General features: G+C 33.2%; 4 protein-coding genes across 6 annotated transcripts; 2 read left to right on the top strand and 2 right to left on the bottom strand.

The window, feature by feature from the left end:
• Positions 1–524: 524 nt before the first annotated feature.
• On the top strand, positions 525–10,169 carry LOC107064471 (uncharacterized). Its single transcript, XM_089173618.1, has 8 exons — positions 525–1,468; positions 3,931–3,963; positions 4,045–4,110; positions 4,727–4,989; positions 5,067–5,331; positions 5,415–5,817; positions 5,941–6,165; positions 7,791–10,169. Exons 1-8 carry the CDS (start codon positions 1,355–1,357, stop codon positions 9,752–9,754), a joined length of 3,333 nt encoding a protein of 1,110 aa, XP_089029744.1. The 5' UTR covers positions 525–1,354; the 3' UTR covers positions 9,755–10,169.
• Positions 10,170–11,034: 865 nt separating this feature from the next.
• Positions 11,035–13,772, bottom strand: Pdss2 (Decaprenyl diphosphate synthase subunit 2). The gene is made up of 6 exons (XM_015317168.2): positions 13,076–13,772; positions 12,876–13,004; positions 12,542–12,743; positions 12,207–12,473; positions 11,970–12,125; positions 11,035–11,893 (listed from the first exon to the last, which is right to left on the bottom strand). The coding sequence occupies exons 1-6, from the start codon at positions 13,411–13,413 to the stop codon at positions 11,738–11,740; spliced, it is 1,248 nt and encodes a 415-aa protein (XP_015172654.2). The 5' UTR covers positions 13,414–13,772; the 3' UTR covers positions 11,035–11,737.
• A 233-nt stretch (positions 13,773–14,005) lies between these two features.
• LOC107064475 (ubiquitin-ribosomal protein eS31 fusion protein) lies at positions 14,006–15,388 on the top strand. The gene is made up of 4 exons (XM_015317169.2): positions 14,006–14,354; positions 14,712–14,826; positions 14,915–15,132; positions 15,222–15,388. Exons 1-4 carry the CDS (start codon positions 14,295–14,297, stop codon positions 15,366–15,368), a joined length of 540 nt encoding a protein of 179 aa, XP_015172655.1. The 5' UTR covers positions 14,006–14,294; the 3' UTR covers positions 15,369–15,388.
• An 837-nt stretch (positions 15,389–16,225) lies between these two features.
• On the bottom strand, positions 16,226–21,777 carry LOC107064476 (protein Aster-B). Of its 3 annotated transcripts, none has more exons than XM_089173596.1 (15): positions 21,480–21,777; positions 21,153–21,186; positions 20,705–20,987; positions 20,414–20,609; positions 19,274–19,554; positions 18,847–18,999; positions 18,588–18,765; positions 18,351–18,509; positions 18,048–18,169; positions 17,758–17,950; positions 17,449–17,682; positions 17,185–17,338; positions 16,883–17,003; positions 16,611–16,785; positions 16,226–16,533 (listed from the first exon to the last, which is right to left on the bottom strand). In XM_089173596.1, exons 1-14 carry the CDS (start codon positions 21,499–21,501, stop codon positions 16,654–16,656), a joined length of 2,262 nt encoding a protein of 753 aa, XP_089029722.1. In that variant the 5' UTR covers positions 21,502–21,777; the 3' UTR covers positions 16,226–16,533; positions 16,611–16,653. The 3 variants fall into 3 exon arrangements, with proteins under 3 accessions (XP_089029722.1, XP_089029723.1, XP_015172658.1); XM_089173597.1 differs by having other exon boundaries at positions 21,153–21,258; positions 21,480–21,776; XM_015317172.2 differs by lacking the exon at positions 21,153–21,186 and having other exon boundaries at positions 21,480–21,776.
• Positions 21,778–21,847: the final 70 nt, after the last annotated feature.

A 21,847-nucleotide genomic window follows, 5' to 3' on the forward strand; every position in this document is an offset into this window, starting at 1 on the left:
TATAATACATATTGAAAAGATAAAAAAGCACTATACGAAAATGGAATAGATTAGTAGTCTTATTATAAATTAATTTTATTTTACAGAGCGTTGTTTTTCTTATAAATATAAATGTAAAATTTCACGAATATATATATATATATATGTATAATATGTTCTTACTATAACATAGTGTGCTTAAATTCGTACCAAAGTATATATATATATATATATATATATATATATATATTTATAGACTTTCGTTCCGTTAGCATAACACCCTATATACCAAATTTCAAATTTGTTAAATGTAGAAAAAAAAAGGCATAAATAATAGAAATATTTTTAAAGCAGCGAGACGTTAAACCCTTTCAAGTGCGTAGATTCAATGATAAGAATCGATAAAGTTAAAAAAATTGTCATAAATCGATAAGAACATCTTATTGTTAGAAGTGGCAATAAAGTGATTTTGATTCGTCCATTGAAGAAACCGGAAAGTCAAGCCAGTTTTCGAATTTCGATTCGAGTGAGAAAGTGAAGGAAGGTAGGTAAATTGGCGCGAAAATCAGTTGGGGATAGTGATCTATGTGTATTGTCGATGATGTACCAAAGATTCGCTTCCTTCTTTTTGCTGAAAATATGTAAAAGAAAGGATGGACGGTAGGAGAGAGGGGTGAGAGGAAAGTATGGGGCGCTCGAAATGTTCGGTACGTGATTGCGCGCGCGTCGAAAGTGGTGGCAGCACGTACGTTCTCTGACGGACGAAGGAGGCGGTTTTCGGTATCGGCGGTGGTGTCTGTACCCCGTGTATCGTGCTCTCGTGCGCTAGTACTCGTGCTAGTGCTCGTGCTCGTGCTCTCGTGCTAGTCTCTTGTGTCCCACCGATTTACATTACACTCTCGTTACGAAAGGGTAACACAACGCGATTAACGAGAAGGTGCTGCATGCGAGAGAGAACGCTAATACACTTGTATTCTTTCATTGCAATCTAAATTTCCATTTTGTTTATTCGTGCGCTCAGAAAAGTATCATTCGTAAAAAGTTAAGTCAAAAGTAATATTATATGAAAAGATTTGCTCGTCCGCGCCTCGCTCCTGTCTCTCTCCTTGTAGTGCTAGCTGTGTGGTACTTTAGTGTGTTTGTCGACGGTGGTGGTAGTAGTAGTGGTGTGTTTGGTGGTGCTGGTGCCGCTGCTTGCCACTGCTGCTGATGCTTGCTGCTGTTGTTGCTCTTAGTAGTGGCAGTGCATGCTGCTAGTGTTCGTTCGTACATCGCGGTTCTCGTCGATTTGGCCGCTGGGAGGGGGGAGGAGGAGGCTCCCCATCCTCCCCTTCTCTCGTTCACCCTACTACGGTTATCCTGTATATACTTTTGGATGCGAAAAACGCGCATACCTGCACCATCAACGAGTATGGAGATACCTAAGACGGTGCAAGAACAAATATACGATATGCAAAACAAGATGAAGAATGCCATACGTGATCATACGGTGAGAAAATCTCGATAATAATCTGTGTCAATCAGTTATCATAGTGACGTGAGTAAAAGACTTCAAGACGATCGAATCAAAACTTTTTTTATTTCTATTTTTATTCTTCTTTCTCTCTTTACCGGTTCGTTCTTTTTTTTTTCTTTTTCTTTTTTTTTTTTTTTTCATTTTATTTCTCTTTCTTTTCCTATTAGCTGTATATAAAGATGTAAGTAAAAATACGTAACGATCGTTTAGACCGATCGTCTTTTGGAAGACTCGAAACTCGATAGAAAGAAAATTTCAAAACAAAGTACAATCGACAAAATAAAATCTTGTCGATTTGAATTTTGTCTGGCTCTGTGAAGAAAACGAGCAGTGGGGACATGCGAGTGAGCGAGTGAGCGAGCGAGCAAGCAAATGCGTGCATTTATTAAAAGTCATATTAATGTAGAGTAACACTAGTGTATAGCGTAGTGCCTCTTTTCTTTTTGTTTCGCGCTCACGCTCGCTCACACACGCGCGCGCGCACACACACACACACACACACAGAGCATATCTGCTTCCCCCCTTTCTTCACTCCTTTCGTTTCCTCCTTGCTCGCGTCTTTCCGTTCGCGCGCGTCTTTAACCTCTCCCCCCCCCTCCTATTTTCTCTCTTTTCTCCCTTCTTCCAATTGTTGTTTCATAGAAACGTACGAGATATCTATGTCCCCTCGTGGCAAACTTTGCATGAAAATAAAAATGTCGCGTTGAAACATATACCTTAGTAAAAGATGAAGAAAAAAGGACTTTAGTTATGTTCGAAATTTCGAACGAAGATTTCGGATTGTCGGAGCGCATGCGCAGTAAAGTAAAGCAAGCGTGCGTGCCGTCAAGCGGGGGTTACAAGAAATGCTGTTGCTCTGCTCTTGCAAATCACGCCGTTTAAGAGATTCTTCGATCGAAAGTTCCGCATTCGTTTTCTCGTCATAATAGACGAAACAACGACCACACGCATGCTTATGTATATCTATATATATGCATATCGAGATATATATCGACATATATCATATCGGATCGAGTTTCGAAGAAGAAAAATTCGTTCGATATGTCTTCTTTTACAACGAAAAGGAATGTAGTAGAGTATCATAGAAACAATCGTCCTTGCTTTTTCACCGGCAACGACTGTAACCTTCTTCTTAGCAAAGAACTTCTGTCTCTTTGTCACTTTCCTACGCATATTCATTTCGTTCTTCCAGTGTTCTCTTCCAATTGTTCCCTCCGTCGTCTTAAGTCAACGAATTAAAATGGCCTCGAAGGATCGATTCTTTCTACGTATAAAAAAGCGTTCGAATTTGCACGAATGTAAAATAGAATAAGAGAACTAATTGAAACGCGTATTCTCGTCCGTTTGTCATTTACACTTTATATACATATACATATACATATATATATATATATATATATATATATATATATATATATATATATATATATATATATATATATATATATATATATATATTAGATATATAGGTGTAGTCGAGACGAGCCAAGCTCTCTCCGTCCGTCGTCCCTGCTTATACTTTACAAGAGACAATTTCTCGTATTTCTTACTTCCTTCGTGCTCCTAACGGACAGAATTGCTCGCGTAATTATCTTTATAAAATAATTCCAACTTTTAATATCTCAAGGAGAAAGGGGAAAATAGTTAAATACGATGCGCAATTATTCAGTTTTTTTTCGAAGCTCTTTCTTATATATCGATCGATCTTTACAAACAGAACATTATGAAACTGTATTAATATATTAAATATCAAAATGAAAGAACATTTAGAAAAGTATGTCGTCTATGTCCGTAAGATGCATTTTACCTCTTTTTTTGTGTGTAAATTAAATAAAAGTCTTTCTTTATTCAGGGTCGATGGTAATGATATCTACTACAAATATTCTCGTTTATTCGATATCGCCACCATCGTCGATACTACTATTCTGTTATTTCAAAGAAAAGAACTTACAGTATTTAACTTACACATTTTGAACTATGTCGATCCATGATTAGTTGAAATTATATAAATGGGAGTCACAATCGTTACCTGTAATTCATGTTCCGCAATGAAAATTATGAATATTTATATACTTGCGTAATATTATATTATAGAGTATCGCTAATAGATCCTGTGTTTCATGTTTAACTGTGTTTTTTGTTTTTTGTTTTTTTTTATAAATACACAAAGTGTTGAGAAAAATAGGTTAGTGTATTGTTATAGTTTACTACCAGCAGCAATTGAAAAACTTCTATGTTATTATTGTTGCAAATAACCAAGAAATAGAGAATTCTCTTCTAGAGGATATTACTCCCCCTGTTTTTCACTTTCGAAAATTGTGAAAATACGTTTTTTAATATTTATTTCGAAGCAGTCATTAAAAAGACGGATAGGAATTCTCGTAATAATGTGTTGAATTTTTACTGACATGCCTTTTTTTTCTTATAAATTCCAGATATACTTTGGCCAACTGAAAGATGATCCAAACGTAAGTAACTTTTTCATCTTTTTCAAGCAATATTTTCTTCGATCTTGACTTAAGTATTCATAAGAGGTATTTCTTTTGTAGAATACTATTATTCTTGGACAAATACAGGCCATCCATTTGCGCATCATCTCCCTGAATAAAAATCAGGTAAGAAAAACACTTGACCCATTTACAAGTTCATTTTAATTCATGTCGCTAATTTTCAATTATATTCCAAATATCGAGATATCATTTTTTTTTCTCGCTAAGCTAATTGTAAAGTGAAACTTTTTTTCTTTTTCGCGGTGATGAACTATGGACGAAATGAGTACTAGCAATAGGGATGGGATGGGATGGGATGGGATGGGGTGCTTCGACAACAACGACGACGACGACGACGACGACGACGGTGACGACGGTGACGACGGTGACAGAGAGGAAGCAAGCAACTATATAAGTAGGGGAGAAACCGAGTCGGAGGATGAGAAAAGAGAGGAGAGAAGCCTCCCAATCGATAAAATATCTCGCGCAATATCGTTTTACGCTTTTTCTTTTCTATCTCTTTTCATCCCTTTTTCTTCTTTTTTCACTTGAATAAAGCGTACGCATTTTTCTCTTTCCATCAAGTGAAATTGAAAGACTTTTCTACAAATAAAACTTCCCATTCGATTTATTTTTTACAAGTTAACTTTTTGCAAGGATCTTTAATGATGACGGTAATCGTTTTAATGACAACAAACGGTTTCTTTTTTTTTTTTTTTTTTTGTTTTTTTTTCATTTACAGAAACAAGTTTTAGATAGATTGCGCAAAGAGGTCGATGAATTCAATGCGCAAAATGCGAACGGGCCAAAAGTTTCCCTAGCGTCGTTGCTTGGCTTGAATAATAATAATAATCATATCACGAATAATAATGATAAGAAAAGTAGTAAGGTGGTGGGAAACGACGGCAACAATCTCGATGTTAAAATATCGAAAGATGATTATGAGGACACGGTGCGCAACAGCGACGACGTACCTTCCCCCTCGCAAGAGAACTCAACTTCCAAGTTAGTCAAAATTGATGATATGATTTTCTATTAATTTCTGACCTTTGCATGCATATACTTACGAGTTATTTTCCCAGAGATCGATCGAGCTCGGTGGAGACGATATCAGGAGGCGAGGATGACGTTATTGAAGTCTCCATGGATGAAAATTCAAACGAGACGCAAGAGGAACTTGATGAAAAGAATTTCAAACAAGATGTTAAGGAAAAGATAACGTTTTTATCGAATTTAAGCCTGATCACCAAATCGAGATGTTCCGAATTACAAAACAAAAGGGTAGAAAGGAAACGACGTAGCACGGCTAATCCGCAGTTTGTCTATTCCAATTTTGAAGCACCGATGGTACTTAAGAATTAATCTAAGATTAACTTGCTAAATGATTAGTCAGTTGTTAACATTTGTTGTTGCATTTTTACCTTGTTTATAGAAAAAAAAAATGCACGTATTTACAATCTGGTGGAAGCGCACCACAGACACGACAAACGACAGCTCGCATGAACGGACCATCACCACCTCCAGTTAGTAAGACAGCCTTACCGAAATCTACTTCGCTGCCTTCGAAAACAACGATAGGAAAATCTCTCATTCCCTTGCAAAAGTCAATGACGAGACCAAACATTCTTAGGAACGCATCGGAAAGTAAAGTCTATCCTGGAAAGGGCAAGATTGAAAATGGTTCCAATTCCTCCATGTCATTACCGATCGTTCCTACGAAAACGATCCAATCAACTGGTAGTAGAACTGTCCATATACCAGGATTACCTTCGTGTTTAACGATAGAGAGGATCGAAAATGATTCGATTGTTTGTATAAGGTGTAGAAATCCAGGTCAGTGTTGCATGTTAGAAAAAACAGTCTACACAATTACAAAAACATTCTATTCTATCAATTTTATATTTTTATCTACTGTAATTTAATTAATGCGAAAATTAAATTGGCGATCATTCGCAGGTACTTTAACGGTTTGCGAGAATTGTTCGGCCAACTATCATGTATCCTGTCATTCCGTCTCACCAGCACCCCCAAGAATTTGTCCAAAGTGTGCATTCGTTGAGGATGACGAAGAAGAAGAAGAGGAGGAGGAGGAGGAAGACGCAGTGGTCCAAGAAGCCGAAGAGGAAGACGAAAGGGAGGAATTTAATGGAAGGGAATCCTGCAATAAGGAGGAAGAGCTCGGTAAATCGTCCTCGATGCCATTGATGATTTTTTCCTCTCTAATGTCGTGCGTGTGATTGACAAAAAAGTTCTTGTTTTCTGCAGACTAGCTTCTGCGAACGTTCGCGATACGCTTTTCTCGCCTCGTGACATTATTATCGTCTTTTCTCCTCCTCGCAAAAGGGAAAAAGACCAACAAAAAAAAAATTATATATATATATATATATGTATGTATGTGTAAAGAAAATACATATGTATATATATTGAGCATTTCCATAATTTTACGATGCAATGCAATTTTGGCGCGTATCTTTTTCCTTGAATAGTTACAAAGTAAATGCAAGCAATTCAAAAGTTAGAGTGACATATAAACATTTGGATGCATTATACGTCGCTCGAAAGCGGTGGGAGAATTTGTGTAACATGGCTCCACCACTTTTAGATTTAACGTTCGACGAGGTATCGCAGCGTTGCCGCAGACTCTAATGAACATAAGTGCACGCAGTGAATGAATAAGCGCGAGATGGCAGCCTGTCGCAAGAAGCGTCAGCGTGTGAGTCGAGGATCGGCTCCTTGAGAATACGGCAAGCAGAATTTGCAATTAAGAAGAACTTTTTGGTCGATCGTCGTCAATAGGGCACCCAAAACAAGTATATTGAACGCGAAATATCTTGCAGAGGAGAAAGAGAGAGAAAGATATGAGCTGCGCGAGCGAAACTCGGATCTAAGATTGCAGGTTTACGAGTTGGAAAAACGCTCGCAACTACTTGGCCAGTCACTTGAGGTTCGTTTAGTGGCCTGCATAGAACCAAACAAAAAGCAGTTTAATCGACTTATACTTTCGTTTGGAATGCCCTTATTAAGTTCGTTCGAACCGTTCGGATGTTTATCTCGTTGTTGGCTCTTTCGTTCATTTTTCTCCTTTCTTTGTTCCTCGTTAACAACGACAAATCCGCTAAGTAATTCACATTTCTTTTTCTTAGTTCTCCTTTCGTTCGCATTTTATATTTCATTTCATTTATTTCGTACAGTTGGACCATCTATAGTTTAATGTTATAGCATGTGTTAGTATACGTCAATTTGATATATCGTCGTTCAATCAATTTTCAACAAGGTAGTTTTTAACTAAACGTTGCTAATCGATCAGAGATAGTTCAATATTTTCGATTAAGTAGTTGTTTATTTTGCAGTCTTCTTCGCTACATTATTTTCATCATTTTATTCAATCCATAAGCTTTCATAGAGAATGAAGATTGTTTGCTTATTTAGACACAAGTGTTCATTTGAAAAAAACAAAAAACAAAAAAGAAATTTCATACGATGTTACACTATTGAAATTTCGCGAATTAATAGCGAATTATTGTAAACGTTTTAACGTCCGTTATAATTATCGTTCAAACAATTATTATCTATATGTCACAAAGTGAGTACAAATTTAGTTTGGATCATTACTTCAGCTATATATGCACCAAAAGCATGCGTGTCATTTATATACAAGTTTTTTTTTTTTTTTATAGAAAAGTAGGTTTCCTTATTTTCCTATTATATTCTTCTAAGTAAAAAAAAAAATCAAAATACAAAAATAATCGTACTAAAGTAATTATCATTAGAATAATATAATAATTAGTTTTGTTTTTATCCTTCAGCTACAACATCGTACGCGTCAGGAATTATTAGGAAAGCAGGAGAGGACACAGAAATCCATAAAACGTCTTGTGGACTTTATAAAACTGATGCAACTACGAAAAGACACGTGCTCGCCTCCGCGCTCGGAATCGGACAGCTTCCATCCTCAACCTTTCTCATCCCAATCGCCCCGAGTAATGTCGCCACCGCAAACCACGAGTACTCGACAATCAGTACAACAACAATCGCACCAAGAATTGACATTGAGCAATCAGAGATCAATAACTGCAACGGTAACGGTAGTGGCCGATCCTATTCTTCGATCGTCCTCAACCATTTGCCACAGTCAAACATCAGCTACGTGCAGTCGGAGTCCCAGTTGCCATATACCACCTACCAGTTGCCAATCGGTAACAACGTCCAATCAGAAAAGCATCAATCATACCTTATCCTTAAAAAAATCAAAGAACCAATCGGAAGGTCTGGCCAGCAGCAGCAGCAGCAGCAACTTGCCAACATCGGAACACAACCAGAAGGACAGAGTATTTCAACATTCTTCGACTCCCAACTGCCAACCACGTCTCGGTACGAATCACACGTTCACTCCGAGGTCACCCTCACCTACCCTTCCATCTACATTGAAAAACATTTCTCCGAGCCGATCAACAACAATAGCAATAGCAACAGCAGCAACAACAACAACAACAACAACAACCGAGGTCGAAGTAAAAAAACAAATCGAGCAGTACCAGGGCTCAACCGCATCATCGATTCCGAAGAATTCTCCATTACTACCGACGACCGTCCGATGGAACGATCGGTCTGCAACGGCAAGAAGCCCAGAGCCAGCAGACAATCGAGAATCAAACTCGGTATCAATAATCTACGATCAACAACAAGAAACAAGAGGTTACTCTTACCCGCCTACGACAGTAGCACAATATCAAACGAACAATTACCAATGTCAAACAGTGCCAACGCAAAAGAGACATTTCTCGGTAATTGGTCAAAGAATCGAATACGACCAGGAAATAATGAGATACTCAAATCTTACAGCTCAAGTTACGACTCCTCCTCCTCCTCCAGTGTCATCGCCGACGATACCAGTATTGTCCTCTCGCGAACCACCTGTAATACAAACGACAAAGACTGCACAGACGTGCACCAACAATCGTATCGCAAAACTGATCGTTTCGAATCAATCGAACAACAACAACAACAACACCCAAACGAACACCACCAGCGCGGAATCATCTCCAAGTTCTTCGAACACGTGAAATTGGAAGAAGCGCATATATCAGCGCCACCTAGAGCAAAGCTAGCGTGCAAGAGCACGACGAACATTGAAATCGGCGAAGAGCTCGACCGATTTCATCAACATGACCAAAAGAATTGTAGCAAAAGTTCCCATAACAAATTTCCTCGCGAGCAAGAAGAAGAAGAAGACGAAGACGAAGACGAAGACGAAGATGAAGACGAAGATGAAGATGAAGATGAAGAAGAACGAGTGGGACCAAGTGCCGAATATGCTAAACTCGTGAACGAAAAATCATGTTCGAGGATGACAACGAAAGGTAATGCTGATAATGGGAAGGTTGTTACACCTAAAGAAGCAATATCTAACGTAAAAGACCTAGAGAAGAGGTCCTCAGAGGAAATGTCCTTTTCACAGTCCCAAACCGCACAAGTTAATCCCATTAAACCCGATGACGAGGTATCAGTTCCTGATGATAAGGCTGACGTCGAGAGACAAGACTTACACGGTGGCCGATCATTGTCGTCGTCGTCGTCGTCGTCGTCCAGCACTCCTGACAGTGACGTTTCTGATAAAACTTCGATCACTGAGGAAGGACGATCCTCCATGAAAGAACTCGATGAAGATGATCTAGGCATTAGCACCGTTTCTCTAGAAAGTATGCGCGTTTTGGAACAATTTGAATCTGCCATGCTGGAGGCCGATTGTAGTAAGACCGCCGCCACTTGATAGAACTTCGTTTGACTACATTATTCGTAGTGCTTTATTTTTTAGTTATTTTTCTTCTTTAACAAATGAAACTGTCGAAAGAAAAACTTATCGTCTCCTAATATTAACATCAAAACTGACTTTGGCAGTAGCAGTATTTTTCTATTGATTTTCCTATATATTTTAAATAATCATTCGAGTTAAAAATAATGATATATGATCGTCGTGAGAAGAAAATGAACAAAATTGAAACATCTTTTTTAATCTCTATTTTACATTCGTATTTTTATATTTTTATTTATTTATGAATAATACCGATTCAATTTCTTTGAATAATCTATTACGAATAGTTTTTTTTTTTTTTTGTTTTTTTTTACTGATGAAAATTCATGTAAATTCTGTATGCATCTTTGAAAATGTCTATCAATGATATCGATTAATTGTTCTTTTTTCTTAATCATAACGATACACTATGATCCTATTGCGTCTATTGCGATAAATGTTCTCTTGTTATTTTGTGCGGTACGTTCCTAATTACGACTTTACGCGTATTTTCCATGAAATCAAGTCAAAAATGTCAAGAATTCGCATATCGTGCAGTGACTAAAATGTATGTTGTTATATTCAGTGTGGAGTGTGTTTTAAAAAAGAATAAGTGTTTGAAAAAGAAAAATAAGAGGCGCCTAATTTAAGACAAATTTAGCCATATTACCATACTGCCTTATTAGTTTTTCGAATAAGGTATTTTTTATCAATAGTTACCGCATACAAACCCAAGAGAAACGCACGACACATTGCGCTCATTTTGGTGGGTTTATTATTATAATCAAAACTTACTACTATTGCCGCTGCAAGTAGTCTTAAATTATATAATAATTTAAGAGTGTGAATATGAACAAACGAGTCTAAAGTGTAGTACATCAAAATATATTCTTATGCCTGGTTAGTTAACGATTAAATACATACGTATCGAATGTCATTTGTCATTTATATTATTATTACAATTATTATTATTATTATTATTATATCAATGCTTTTTGATAGTTTCCGTTACGATGATTTTTTTTACTATTATTAACCATCAAAGGTTTCTTCTTTTCAAATTGTGAACTAAATATATATTCATTACATCTTGTTCACAGGGTATGTTGATCTGTTATTATTGTGAGTTGTATTTTTGTACCGTCGATCATTTTTAAATCTTCATATTATTTCATTTACACAATAATGATTGTAATCATGATTTTATAAGAATAATTATGTATTCGATTGTATCGTATCTTTGAAAATCTATGCTAGCGTTTTTTTTTTTTTTTCCATTCATTTTATTCTCACGTTTATTAAGAGTTGATTTCACATGATATGATTATATACATCTACTGTATACAATTACACAAGAAATTGTTATGTGATGTAGGCGACAAGATTCAAAATGAAATTCGTATTTTTATGAATAAATCGATTTAAACTCAACAGAATCTAATATATTAATTATAAGGGTATATTAATTTATACAATTAATTTGTAATCCTTGCATATAGCATTCCTGCTGGACATTCGTTCATTTGATGTAACGGTTACGTACGAACGGGTCAAAATGACTTGCTGAATAAAATCTTAATAGGAGCAAGTAAGGTATGTAATTAACGAAACAATACAAACTTATTTTTGAAATTTACTATATCTATATTAATTATATATATATATATATAGAGAGAGAGAGAGAGAAAGAGAGATTTAGAAGGAGGAATATGAATAATAAAACAAGTGGATCTTTTGAAAAATATGCATATAAATTTAATGGGATAACATTGACAAATATATCAAAATGTAATATACTCGTAATATATGTTAGTTATGTATATAAATAATTCATTTCTAGCCCCATGTAAGTATGTATTATTTAGTTTAACATATTAAAAAATTGGACGGAGTTTGTGAACTGATTTTGGGCAATCTTATCAAAGTTACACACGTATCAGTTCATTAACATTGAATTTAGAGTTAAAAATCTCCTATTGCTGCTACGATATTGCACAATGCTTTCCTAGCATCGCTTTCTTGAAATACGTCAAGAACTTCGGTCGCTTTTTGAGAATGTTTCTTCTGTAATTGTTTCGTAAGTTCAATGCCAGGACCTTGACTTACAATGCTGCGTACCTGTAACAATACACGATGATAATAACGATTTAAGTAAAAAATGTTGTTCTAATAGAAAATCATGCTAACTACTCACCTTTGCATAATCTACATTATCTACCGATTCCAAACCTTTATCTATTTCTGTTAAAATAGATGGATCATGTTCTATGTGAAACATAACAGGGGCGGAACATAAATTAAAGGATGCAGCTGATTCTTTAGCGGTAAAAATTCCTACATCCAAACATGCCTAGAAACAAATAATCAACATAATTATACGTATAATTAGGCATAATATATAATACTATAGATAGAATACTATAGAACTTACTTGCCAAGCTAATGCCAAATGTTTTCCAAATTCGTGGCCATGGTTTTGAATGTCAGCGTTATGACCAGCTAGTTTTAATGTACCTTGACAAGATTTTCCAAGTAAACTACCAGCGCTTAATACATTTTTCAATGTCCATTCTTTGACGGCATAGCCTTTACGATTAGATGGGGGTATACGTGGTAATGGATTATTTTGCTTATCTCGACGTCCAAGGAATTCTGATTCAACCACATCTTTTATAGCAATAGACATCAATTCAACTATCTAAAATGGAATACAAGTTTTTATAAAATTAACTAATATACAAGATATTTACATACATATTTACATACATCTTGATTCCTGAGACTTGCCAATTCAACGCAACTATTACAGAGCAAGTAATCACCGCTTAATAGAGCTATTTTATTACCAAATGATATATCATGAGACTGGCATATTTCTGGATACATATCAGGACTGATATGTACAATACTTTTATGCATAAGGTGACTTGTACGTATCATTTCAGTAATTTCTGCTAATGCTCGTTGACTATATGTGTATATATATAGATATGTATATGTATATATATATATATATATACGTAAGCAATTTTTAAATAAAACTATTTACATATACGCAATATTATGTTATTAACATTGTTTGTATTGTATTTTTGTTTACCTATGTAAAACGCCAGCAGCTTTATCTTCTTCCATGTCATTTACATTTAAATGACCAGCAGCTTTAGATATTAATAATACAATTAAACCCCAAGCTTGCATATTATGACGACCATTGTATATCAAATCTCTGAAGACACAAAGAAGTAGAAGGAAAGTGTATACAAGTATTGTTATATTAGAAAAATAGTTTCTACTCACTTGGCTATGGATAACAAAGGATGATTAGATCCAACTAATTTTCTCAAGTGTAAAGCCACATTGGCAATTTCATCGCTAAGTAACCATCGTAAACTTAAAAAAGATGTTGGATAGCCCACTATTTTCTCAGCTTCAGAAACGGCTTTATTCCAATCTGGTTTTTGACTTACTATTGGTTTGGCAGCTAACATACAACGTTCATCTAAACGAATATATTTTTCTCTAGAAGAATGGATATTCTTCTTGATAGTTAACACAATATTATACTTATTGCGACATAAACTTTTCATAATATAATCGTTTTTGAGCAAAGTTAAAGCAAACTTATTCTTCGACATCTTCGAGCTTCGCTTATTTTCAATAATTAAAGATAAACTTTCTTCTCTATTTCACGCTTATCACATATGCAACAAGTATTCTACGTAAAAACATGCTTGACGTGATTTAACTTTCACATTTTATCCTCGATTTCAATAAGGTCAGTGTGGAGGCTATATTCGTATCTTTGATAGATGGCGCGCTTTCCAATTATACCAAAAAGCGACACTGTGGAACGCAGTGTTCGAAAAAGCACAACAAAAAAGAGAACTATTCTTTTCTCTGCCTATGATTTTTAATTATTCAGATTGGTATTAAAAACAAAAAAAAACAAACTGTTTGAAGAAACAAGTGACAATAACATTACTTAACCTCGTATATATAACGGTATATTTTATTAGTACCGTTATATTATCGTCGTTTAAAAAACACTGTTATTTTACTTATATATAAGTAAATAGTATCATAAAGTTGATAGAATATTCTTAGATGATGATAACAATTTCTTCTTCTTTTACGACGGTAATAATACATTTTCTTAATGTAAATGAAGTTTTGTAAAAGAAGAATGCAAATTATTTTAAATTTCTATAAAGTTATTTTTTTTAGTAGATGACGACGTCTCAAAAAATCCGAGAGCTGTTATCGATGAAACTACTATCGATGAAATGACTATGAGATTCTTGAAGAAAGAAATAACAATTATGTTATAAATTTTGTTGTATTTATTGAATTAATAACGAATATTTCTAGTGAACAACGTAATATCAATAAATAGTCATAGATCTGCTAAAGCTAAAGAGACTTTCTTTAGTTAGAGAAATTCGAGACAACTGACAGATGGCGTGATTGGCTCAATATTTTTAACACTAGTTTTACTTTCTTATACAATTACTGTTTTATGAATCAGCCATGTTTTTTCTTTTCTAGTTCTGTTACAGTTACTGTAGTTCAACTACAGGTATGTTTCAATTTATTTTACTTTTATTTATCTCACTTAGTTGTTAAAATTATTATTACTGAACGATTGATATCTCAATCACTATTCTCCTTATTAACATAAACATTATTTTCAACAAATGAACACGTTTTATGTAAAATTTGCGTTAGCACATGGTTTGTGTGCGCGTGGGTAAGCCTCTAATGGAAAAACAATGGAAAATTAGGTTTTTCGTCGAATTATAATAGGACTTGTTGCTATATGAAAATAAACTTTTATTTTTTGATCGGATTAATAATATCAAAGGGTTGTTAAATATATATTTTGTTAGTTTATTGATTTACTAATTTGATAAATTGGTATTGTTGGAAAATCTAGGAAACGGTCATCATGCAGATTTTTGTTAAAACACTCACAGGGAAAACTATAACCCTAGAGGTAGAGGGATCCGACACTATCGAAAATGTCAAAGCTAAAATTCAAGATAAAGAAGGTAAGTAAATCTATTAAACCTTATTAAATCTATTGTTATCAAACAAATACTACACATATGAAAAGATAAATTTGTTTATTTTTATTAGGAATTCCTCCCGATCAACAACGATTAATTTTCGCTGGCAAGCAATTGGAGGATGGTAGAACTTTGTCAGATTATAATATTCAAAAGGAATCTACTTTGCACTTGGTTTTGCGTTTACGAGGAGGTGCAAAGAAACGTAAGAAGAAGAATTATTCGACTCCGAAAAAAATCAAGCACAAGAAGAAGAAGGTTAAGCTTGCTGTGCTCAAATTCTACAAGGTATGTATTTACGTATAGAATTTTTTTTTCTTTTTTTTTATTAATTTTTATTATAACTCGTTCAATGTATATATCTCTATATTTGTTAGGTCGATGAGAATGGAAAGATCCATCGACTAAGACGAGAATGCCCTAGTGAGCAATGTGGTGCTGGGGTCTTCATGGCGGCTATGGAAGACCGTCATTATTGCGGTAAATGTGGTTACACGCTTGTCTTTAATAAACCAGAAGATTAATAAATAATAAATACAAAACATCTTCTTTTTATTCTTCTTTTTTGTTAGAACTTTGTCCTTTTATTTCGAGTTTTAAAACCTTCAGGGGGCGTTTGCTGTTCCGTCGACAGCCACCTTTTTTTTTCATAAGGTGAAGGAAAATGTTTTCCGTTGTTACCGTGCTGAGTAATTGTTTTCGGGTCTTATACAACAATTGCTTGATTGTTTATATGATATTTTTTTCAAAATTTGCTTGATCAATTTTAAATGAAATTTTGCAATTTTCACAGATCATATGAAAAGAATACTTCTTGTACCATTTCTTGTACCAGAATATTAAGAAAAATAGACCAATAAGATTTATGGTCTATAAAGGATTTGATATTGAATAGTTAGTATTTTTGATTTTCTATACCTTTATGGCATGTTAAACAATAATAATGGAAAAATGCAGATAGAACAAATATAATTTGAATGGTGTATCGTTTATTTGTTTTGTCAAAAGATTCAAGCATTAGGTTGATGTTGTCCAAAAATGAAGTTTCGATTTTACCGTCATGTGTCGTATATATCCGACGTTCGGCTCCCCGATTTTTCATGTGGATGACGGAAATATTCGTCGTTCGGAACGAAAGGGTTAAAAATTAGAAACTTTTCATCAAAATCAATCAAGATGTACACACTCGAATTCATTATTAACCTAAACGCTGTTTTTTTTCTTTTTTTTTTTACATATTTATGTAGGTGTAGAAAAAACAGCTTTAAAATACAAAAATGATTAACATAAAAATAGATAGATCTAATTAATTACTTTTAATTAATCAATTATAAAAGCCTATGTAATAAATCAAAGTCATTTTGAAACAATAATCCATTCGTTATGTTTTACACTAAATATATCTATTTGATGACATTTATAACAGAATTAATTATTTTTCTCATGTAAAGTAAGTTTGTGTAAAGTATTATACATACATATTCAGTAACACTAAGAAATACATTAATTTCAAATACAAATAGTAAATGTTTAAATATTAATCACTAAATTATTCTATATATATATATATATATATATAATTTGTAGAATTTTTAAATATAATCACAGTGCATCAATAAGTTCTTTCCCCTTTCTTCAGCTATACACAAGATGATTATTGATGGAAACAACATTAACGAGAAAACAAATCTGAAATGAAATTATATTTTGCTGTAGGTGTTGTAAAAGTGACATTGGTAAGGTAAGTTTATGTATGGACAATATACCTTGAGCTAACGAAGGAGCGTAACATTATTCCAATAAATTGATTTATAATTCAGATTTACTCTGTTGTCCTGTGCGAGTATTAGTATTTTTCAGAGGCGGTTTTAGCACTGAAAACATCTTTTCAGTTGCGGTAGGATGAATGCTCATTTGTAATTCCGTTAGAGATTCTTCAGTCTGCACAAAAGAACAATATTATTATTTTCATCATTTAATAAATAATCAAATAAAAAACAAGTACAATATTTATTTAAAATGTGCTTGTGTAACTTACTTGTCTAAGTAATTGCGCAGCGGTATGTAAAACTCGTTGCCATTTTCGTACTTCTACATTATGCAAACTTTCTTGTTGCTGTAATAAATTTATCCATTCTTCTTCAGTCTTTGGGGTATTCCTATAGATAAGAAATACGTTTAAAATAAATTCATCAAAGTTACAATAATTTATACGAATGTTATATTAATAAGAAGATATGTACTGCATTTACTATCAATTAATGTAATACAACAAGCTTACAATTACATGCGTATTTAAGGATTTATAAAATATTATTATATTTCAATTGTTACACATACTTAAGAACATGTAAGTCCATTATTGTGTAAGCTGCAGCTTCTTCCAGGCCCCATAATTTGTAATACAACAATCCATTAATTATCATTAGACATAATACAGCTACCAGAAGCATTGAACTAACTATCATGCCTGCATCGCTTCTAGTACTGGCACCTATGCATTTAATCGATAGAAATAAATAGATTTTGTTTACATTACAAATGATATAAACATACAAACACAAGAGGATATATATATATACTCTCTTATATATTTTATAATACCATTATTATTGTGTATATGTGGCAAATCTGTAGGTAAAGATTGATGGTTGGGAGATATATTATCTGGTGAATGATTTTGTAAAGCACTTCCTACGCACGTTGCTCGTCTCCTTCTACGTGTTTTTCTCTTTAATCCTGCACTCGCTGTACCTTCTTCGCATTCTAGATTCAAAGCTTTTATTATATTACTAAAATAATCATCAAGTCCAGCCCAACAACTTTTTTCTATCATACCTATCACAATCAGATTTAACAATTAAACAAAAATATATGTTTCATTAGAAAGAAGGGGTTTCTTTAAAAACTTACTTTTCACAAAAGACCAAACATTCTTTTTATATTTAATTTGTGAATATACTGCTAGACTTGTTTCATTGTCCGATACGCTGTTCATACAATAATGAGATAACACGCTAAAGGAATCTGCATATGGAATGCCTGCATTTGTGCATTCAACATCAATGCAGTAAAGATGGCCCGGTCTGCTACACGGCAACATAATCTAAATACAATATGAGGTAAATTACACTTAGCATTATTACCTTATTTATAAGATATACATATATATATCATGTAAAGTGTTTTGTTTTTCTTTATACCTGCGTTTCCGTAACTAAGGAAGTCCTTGGACCAATTGCTTGAGTTAACGATACTGTCATAGAAATAGTCCTCATTTTTTGACCAGTTTGATCATTCTGCGTCCACGCAGACTGCACCAAATCTAAATCAATGAAAACGACATAGCTGGATTTTAATTTAGTAAATAGGCAATATATATTAGATTAACCAGAAAATAATAGTTAATATTATCATGTCTGATCAATCCAATATTACAAATACTTAACAATATTATATTTTATAGTTTTCTCTATTTGAAAAGTGTAATTTATTCTATATATTACCAGTAGTTTTGCGAGCAGTGTGAAAATCCAAAAAAAATTTGGAATTTGTGAATAACAAGGTGAACAACTGATCAATATGTATAGGGAAAATAGTTTTATACAGTTCACGACCTTCGTGCGGAGAAGTACATTTCATAGCTCCACGAATGCTAAGTTTTGCTAAAACACACACATTTATTTTTTTATTATAGCCAATAAATAAAGACAATAAAACAAAACATATAAATATATAATTACTAGTATGCTTTTCAGCTTCACTTTCCGTCGTATCGCTTAGATCAGTTGGATCAAGAACTGGATCTGTTCTAGGCTGAAGTGGGGGTGGAGGTGGAGGTAAAGATACAATTTGTTCCTCTATTTCATTAATTGGTTCTACAATAGGGGAAGTTGAATTTTCCATGCTTGCACCTTCTGCCTATATACGTTTTTTAAAAGATAAAATATATAAATACGATAATTTATTGCAGATTGTAAAATTTGATATTAAATATATTACTTCAGAAAATGATTCCACAGATAATCGTGTTGAAAATTTCTCTTCGTCTGTAGCTGCTAATGGTGGTACATAATCTTCATCGTCGGACGTTAATCCCAATTCATCCCCATAACTAGTGTGAACAAGTTGCCACATTTCGGCCATACTCATAGGCTAAAAAGAAAAAAAAAAACTTGAGGAAATGATTTTTTTTTTTTTTTTGTTGTTGCTTTTATCCGAATATAATACTTAAGTAATATCAAGGTAAAACTTATATACCAACAATCTCTCTCGTATTAATCTTGCTTCTACTATCAAGATAAGATAATATAATAAGACATTGATGATGTTACTAGCATAAGCACATAAATGTTATTATAAAATTTGTTAGATGATTTGACTAAGACATAAATCAAATTTGTCCTTTGTAATATGAAATTCATCCTACCTGACCAATCAGAGCATTTTGCCAAACACGGAATAACATCAAATACGTCTTGTCCCTTGCACCAAACGAAGTTAAGAAAAATTTATCGCTAACTGTAGATATTAAGATAGCATTGGGAATCACAAGTGCTGTTTTTTCTTTGGTAATAGATGTAACGTCTTTCCAACGTAGAGACACCAATGTTTCCCACATGAAAATATTTGCATAAAAGCAGACGTAGTTTTGAGAGACATAAAGCCTTCCATGCACTAATATCTCGCGTTGTAGGGCACAGGAATAATCTAAAAATCCAATTTTTATATATAAAATAGGGCATATAGAATTAACAAGGAGAATACAAAATTAGATTCTAAAGGAATAAAACTAATTTATTATACAATATAGTTTAATGTGCATCCATTAACTATCAATTTTTATGTAAACAATCATTAATTGATTTAATTTAAGAGAAATTAAGATATTTACTTATGTTGTTAAAAAACCAAAAGTATTGTATTAATTGATCGATCAAACAACAGGGCATCATGCAACAATATCGATAAATATAATTTGTATCTTTTTTTCTTTTTATATGATAAACACGCCTAAGTACCAACAACAATTGTCTTCTAATTTAACGAATACGGTATTGTAACATGAATCTTCAAACCATGTTTATGTATATAAGGTATTAGTTTTTCTGATAAATATATGAAAGATTACACTTGAACAAAATTTCATACTCAAAGATATTAATCAGATGCACGTTTATGCAATGAATAATAATCTTCAATAAAAATAGAGAGAGAGAGAAAAAAATAAATAAAAGAAAAGAGTTTGTATAACATCAATTTCTCTTAAAAAGTAACTAAATAATGCCATATCTGAACAACAAAAGCAATGTCAGATGAGGTGGCAGGGGATAACTTACTAAGGAGAAAGATGATAGATAGAGATGTTTCACAATCTGATTTGTGGATTCAGGATTCTTCTATAAAGGTTCTACAATTGATATAGTCTCGCATGAATAACACTTAAAGCTATAAAAAGTGTAAGAAATATTTTAGAACTTTGCTAACCCTATTGACCTGCTTTTATTGTATCCTTTTTTTTTATTATTTAAATATAATATATGTCCTTTAGTAAAATAAAATTACTTACCTACAACTAATCTCTCATCATCCGGAACATCTTTAAATATTCGTTTAAAGTCTTCTGATCGAGATTTGTACGTTGGGTATAAGACATGGTACCAGGATTTCTTTTTATTTCTATCTCCATTCCTGGATTCCTTTTTACTTTCGTGTGCAGAACTCTTATTATAATCTATTGAATCGAATGACTTGTTTATCGCTTCCTAAATAACAAACGATAATGAAATATTTGAAACTTGATGAAAAAGCAGCTTTAGAAGAAACTTTAACACTAATGTAAAATTAAATATAATATCACCTGCGATTGATCATCAGATTTATTTGCACGATTGGACTCTTTATTTGAGTCAGAATTTAATCTAATATATTCTCGTTTGCAATTAGCTTTAGGGCTTGGGCGAGGAGATAAATTAGGACTAGATATAGGGCTACCACTTCCACTATTTATTGTTTCTTGAGGTATCTCGGTTGATATTCCATTTCCTACATTAGTAGCGCCACTCTGATGTCCCAAATTTGACGAGTTTATACTATTTATTACATCATGACTAGACATTAACAAATTTTCAACCGATTTATTCCTATAAAAAGAAGAATGTTGAAGTCAAATGTTGTCTTCAAAATAAGTAATAAACGTTTGCGTTATCAATAATGTAGCTACGAGCGGAACATGACCAAAAAAAGAACTCATATTAAATAGAGTTAGTATAATGCATTGAGTAAAACTTGCACATGAAGATACATACATGCTTGATACAGGATATTTTTGTATCAATTCCACTTTATAGTGTTTAATATGTACACAATAGCATTGTCGAATAATTCAGTTGTAGAATATGCCACCCATTGAAACTCCAGAGTATTACAAATTAATTACACACAACAAAGCGTTCGTGTTAAGATACAATAGAAACGATTAAAAAACAAAAAAATATATATATATATACATATACATATATATATATATATACTTGTATAATATATATACATATATATATGTATATATATATATATATTAAACATACATTTACTTAAAAATCAAAATAATTATTCGACATTTAGAAAAGAATCACCTGCCACCGTAAGAATAGACATATTTCAAAGCGAGCAAGCTGTCACGTTCAACACAAATAAGTTGTTATCGAACAACTTTAAATCATAGATGACATTGTGTGTTACTAAGTATCAATAATTTATAAAGATTTCATAACAAATAATGCGATGTCTAGAGTTTCAAAAAGAAAAACAAATACTATTTCCACTATATAGAAATCACAGTTGTTTTTTTCTTATTCAAACGTAGAAGTAAATTTAAGTACGAATTTTTAACCGATTAATTCCTTCCGAATGAGCGGCCATAGTGATGCTTGCATCAACCAGCGCCATGACTGGTAGGACCACCATTCAGCTCTACCAATTGCACCAACACAAATAACACTAC

Source organism: Polistes dominula, unplaced genomic scaffold, assembly GCF_049000335.1.
Source record: "Polistes dominula isolate Pdom_NZ unplaced genomic scaffold, Pdom_raw_medaka contig_33, whole genome shotgun sequence".
NCBI classification, from domain to species: domain Eukaryota; kingdom Metazoa; phylum Arthropoda; class Insecta; order Hymenoptera; family Vespidae; genus Polistes; species Polistes dominula.

What these genes read in the sequence shown, in the direction of transcription:
- LOC107064471 (XM_089173618.1), top strand. Translation starts at nt 1,355, where the DNA reads ATGCGAAAAACGCGCATACCTGCACCATCAACGAGTATGGAGATACCT. An exon ending in CAAGAGAACTCAACTTCCAA is followed by an intron (nt 4,990 to 5,066) that starts GTTAGTCAAAAT and finishes TTATTTTCCCAG; the next exon opens with AGATCGATCGAGCTCGGTGG. An exon ending in TATAAGGTGTAGAAATCCAG is followed by an intron (nt 5,818 to 5,940) that starts GTCAGTGTTGCA and finishes GATCATTCGCAG; the next exon opens with GTACTTTAACGGTTTGCGAG.
- Pdss2 (XM_015317168.2), bottom strand. Translation starts at nt 13,413, where the DNA reads ATGTCGAAGAATAAGTTTGCTTTAACTTTGCTCAAAAACGATTATATT. An exon ending in CAAGTCTCAGGAATCAAGAT is followed by an intron (nt 12,474 to 12,541) that starts GTATGTAAATAT and finishes ATTCCATTTTAG; the next exon opens with ATAGTTGAATTGATGTCTAT. An exon ending in ATTTGGCATTAGCTTGGCAA is followed by an intron (nt 12,126 to 12,206) that starts GTAAGTTCTATA and finishes ATTTGTTTCTAG; the next exon opens with GCATGTTTGGATGTAGGAAT.
- LOC107064475 (XM_015317169.2), top strand. Translation starts at nt 14,295, where the DNA reads ATGAATCAGCCATGTTTTTTCTTTTCTAGTTCTGTTACAGTTACTGTA. An exon ending in TAAAATTCAAGATAAAGAAG is followed by an intron (nt 14,827 to 14,914) that starts GTAAGTAAATCT and finishes TATTTTTATTAG; the next exon opens with GAATTCCTCCCGATCAACAA. An exon ending in CTGTGCTCAAATTCTACAAG is followed by an intron (nt 15,133 to 15,221) that starts GTATGTATTTAC and finishes TATATTTGTTAG; the next exon opens with GTCGATGAGAATGGAAAGAT.
- LOC107064476 (XM_089173596.1), bottom strand. Translation starts at nt 21,501, where the DNA reads ATGTCTATTCTTACGGTGGCAG. An exon ending in CACTGCTCGCAAAACTACTG is followed by an intron (nt 18,170 to 18,350) that starts GTAATATATAGA and finishes TCATTGATTTAG; the next exon opens with ATTTGGTGCAGTCTGCGTGG. An exon ending in CTGCGCAATTACTTAGACAA is followed by an intron (nt 16,786 to 16,882) that starts GTAAGTTACACA and finishes TCTTTTGTGCAG; the next exon opens with ACTGAAGAATCTCTAACGGA.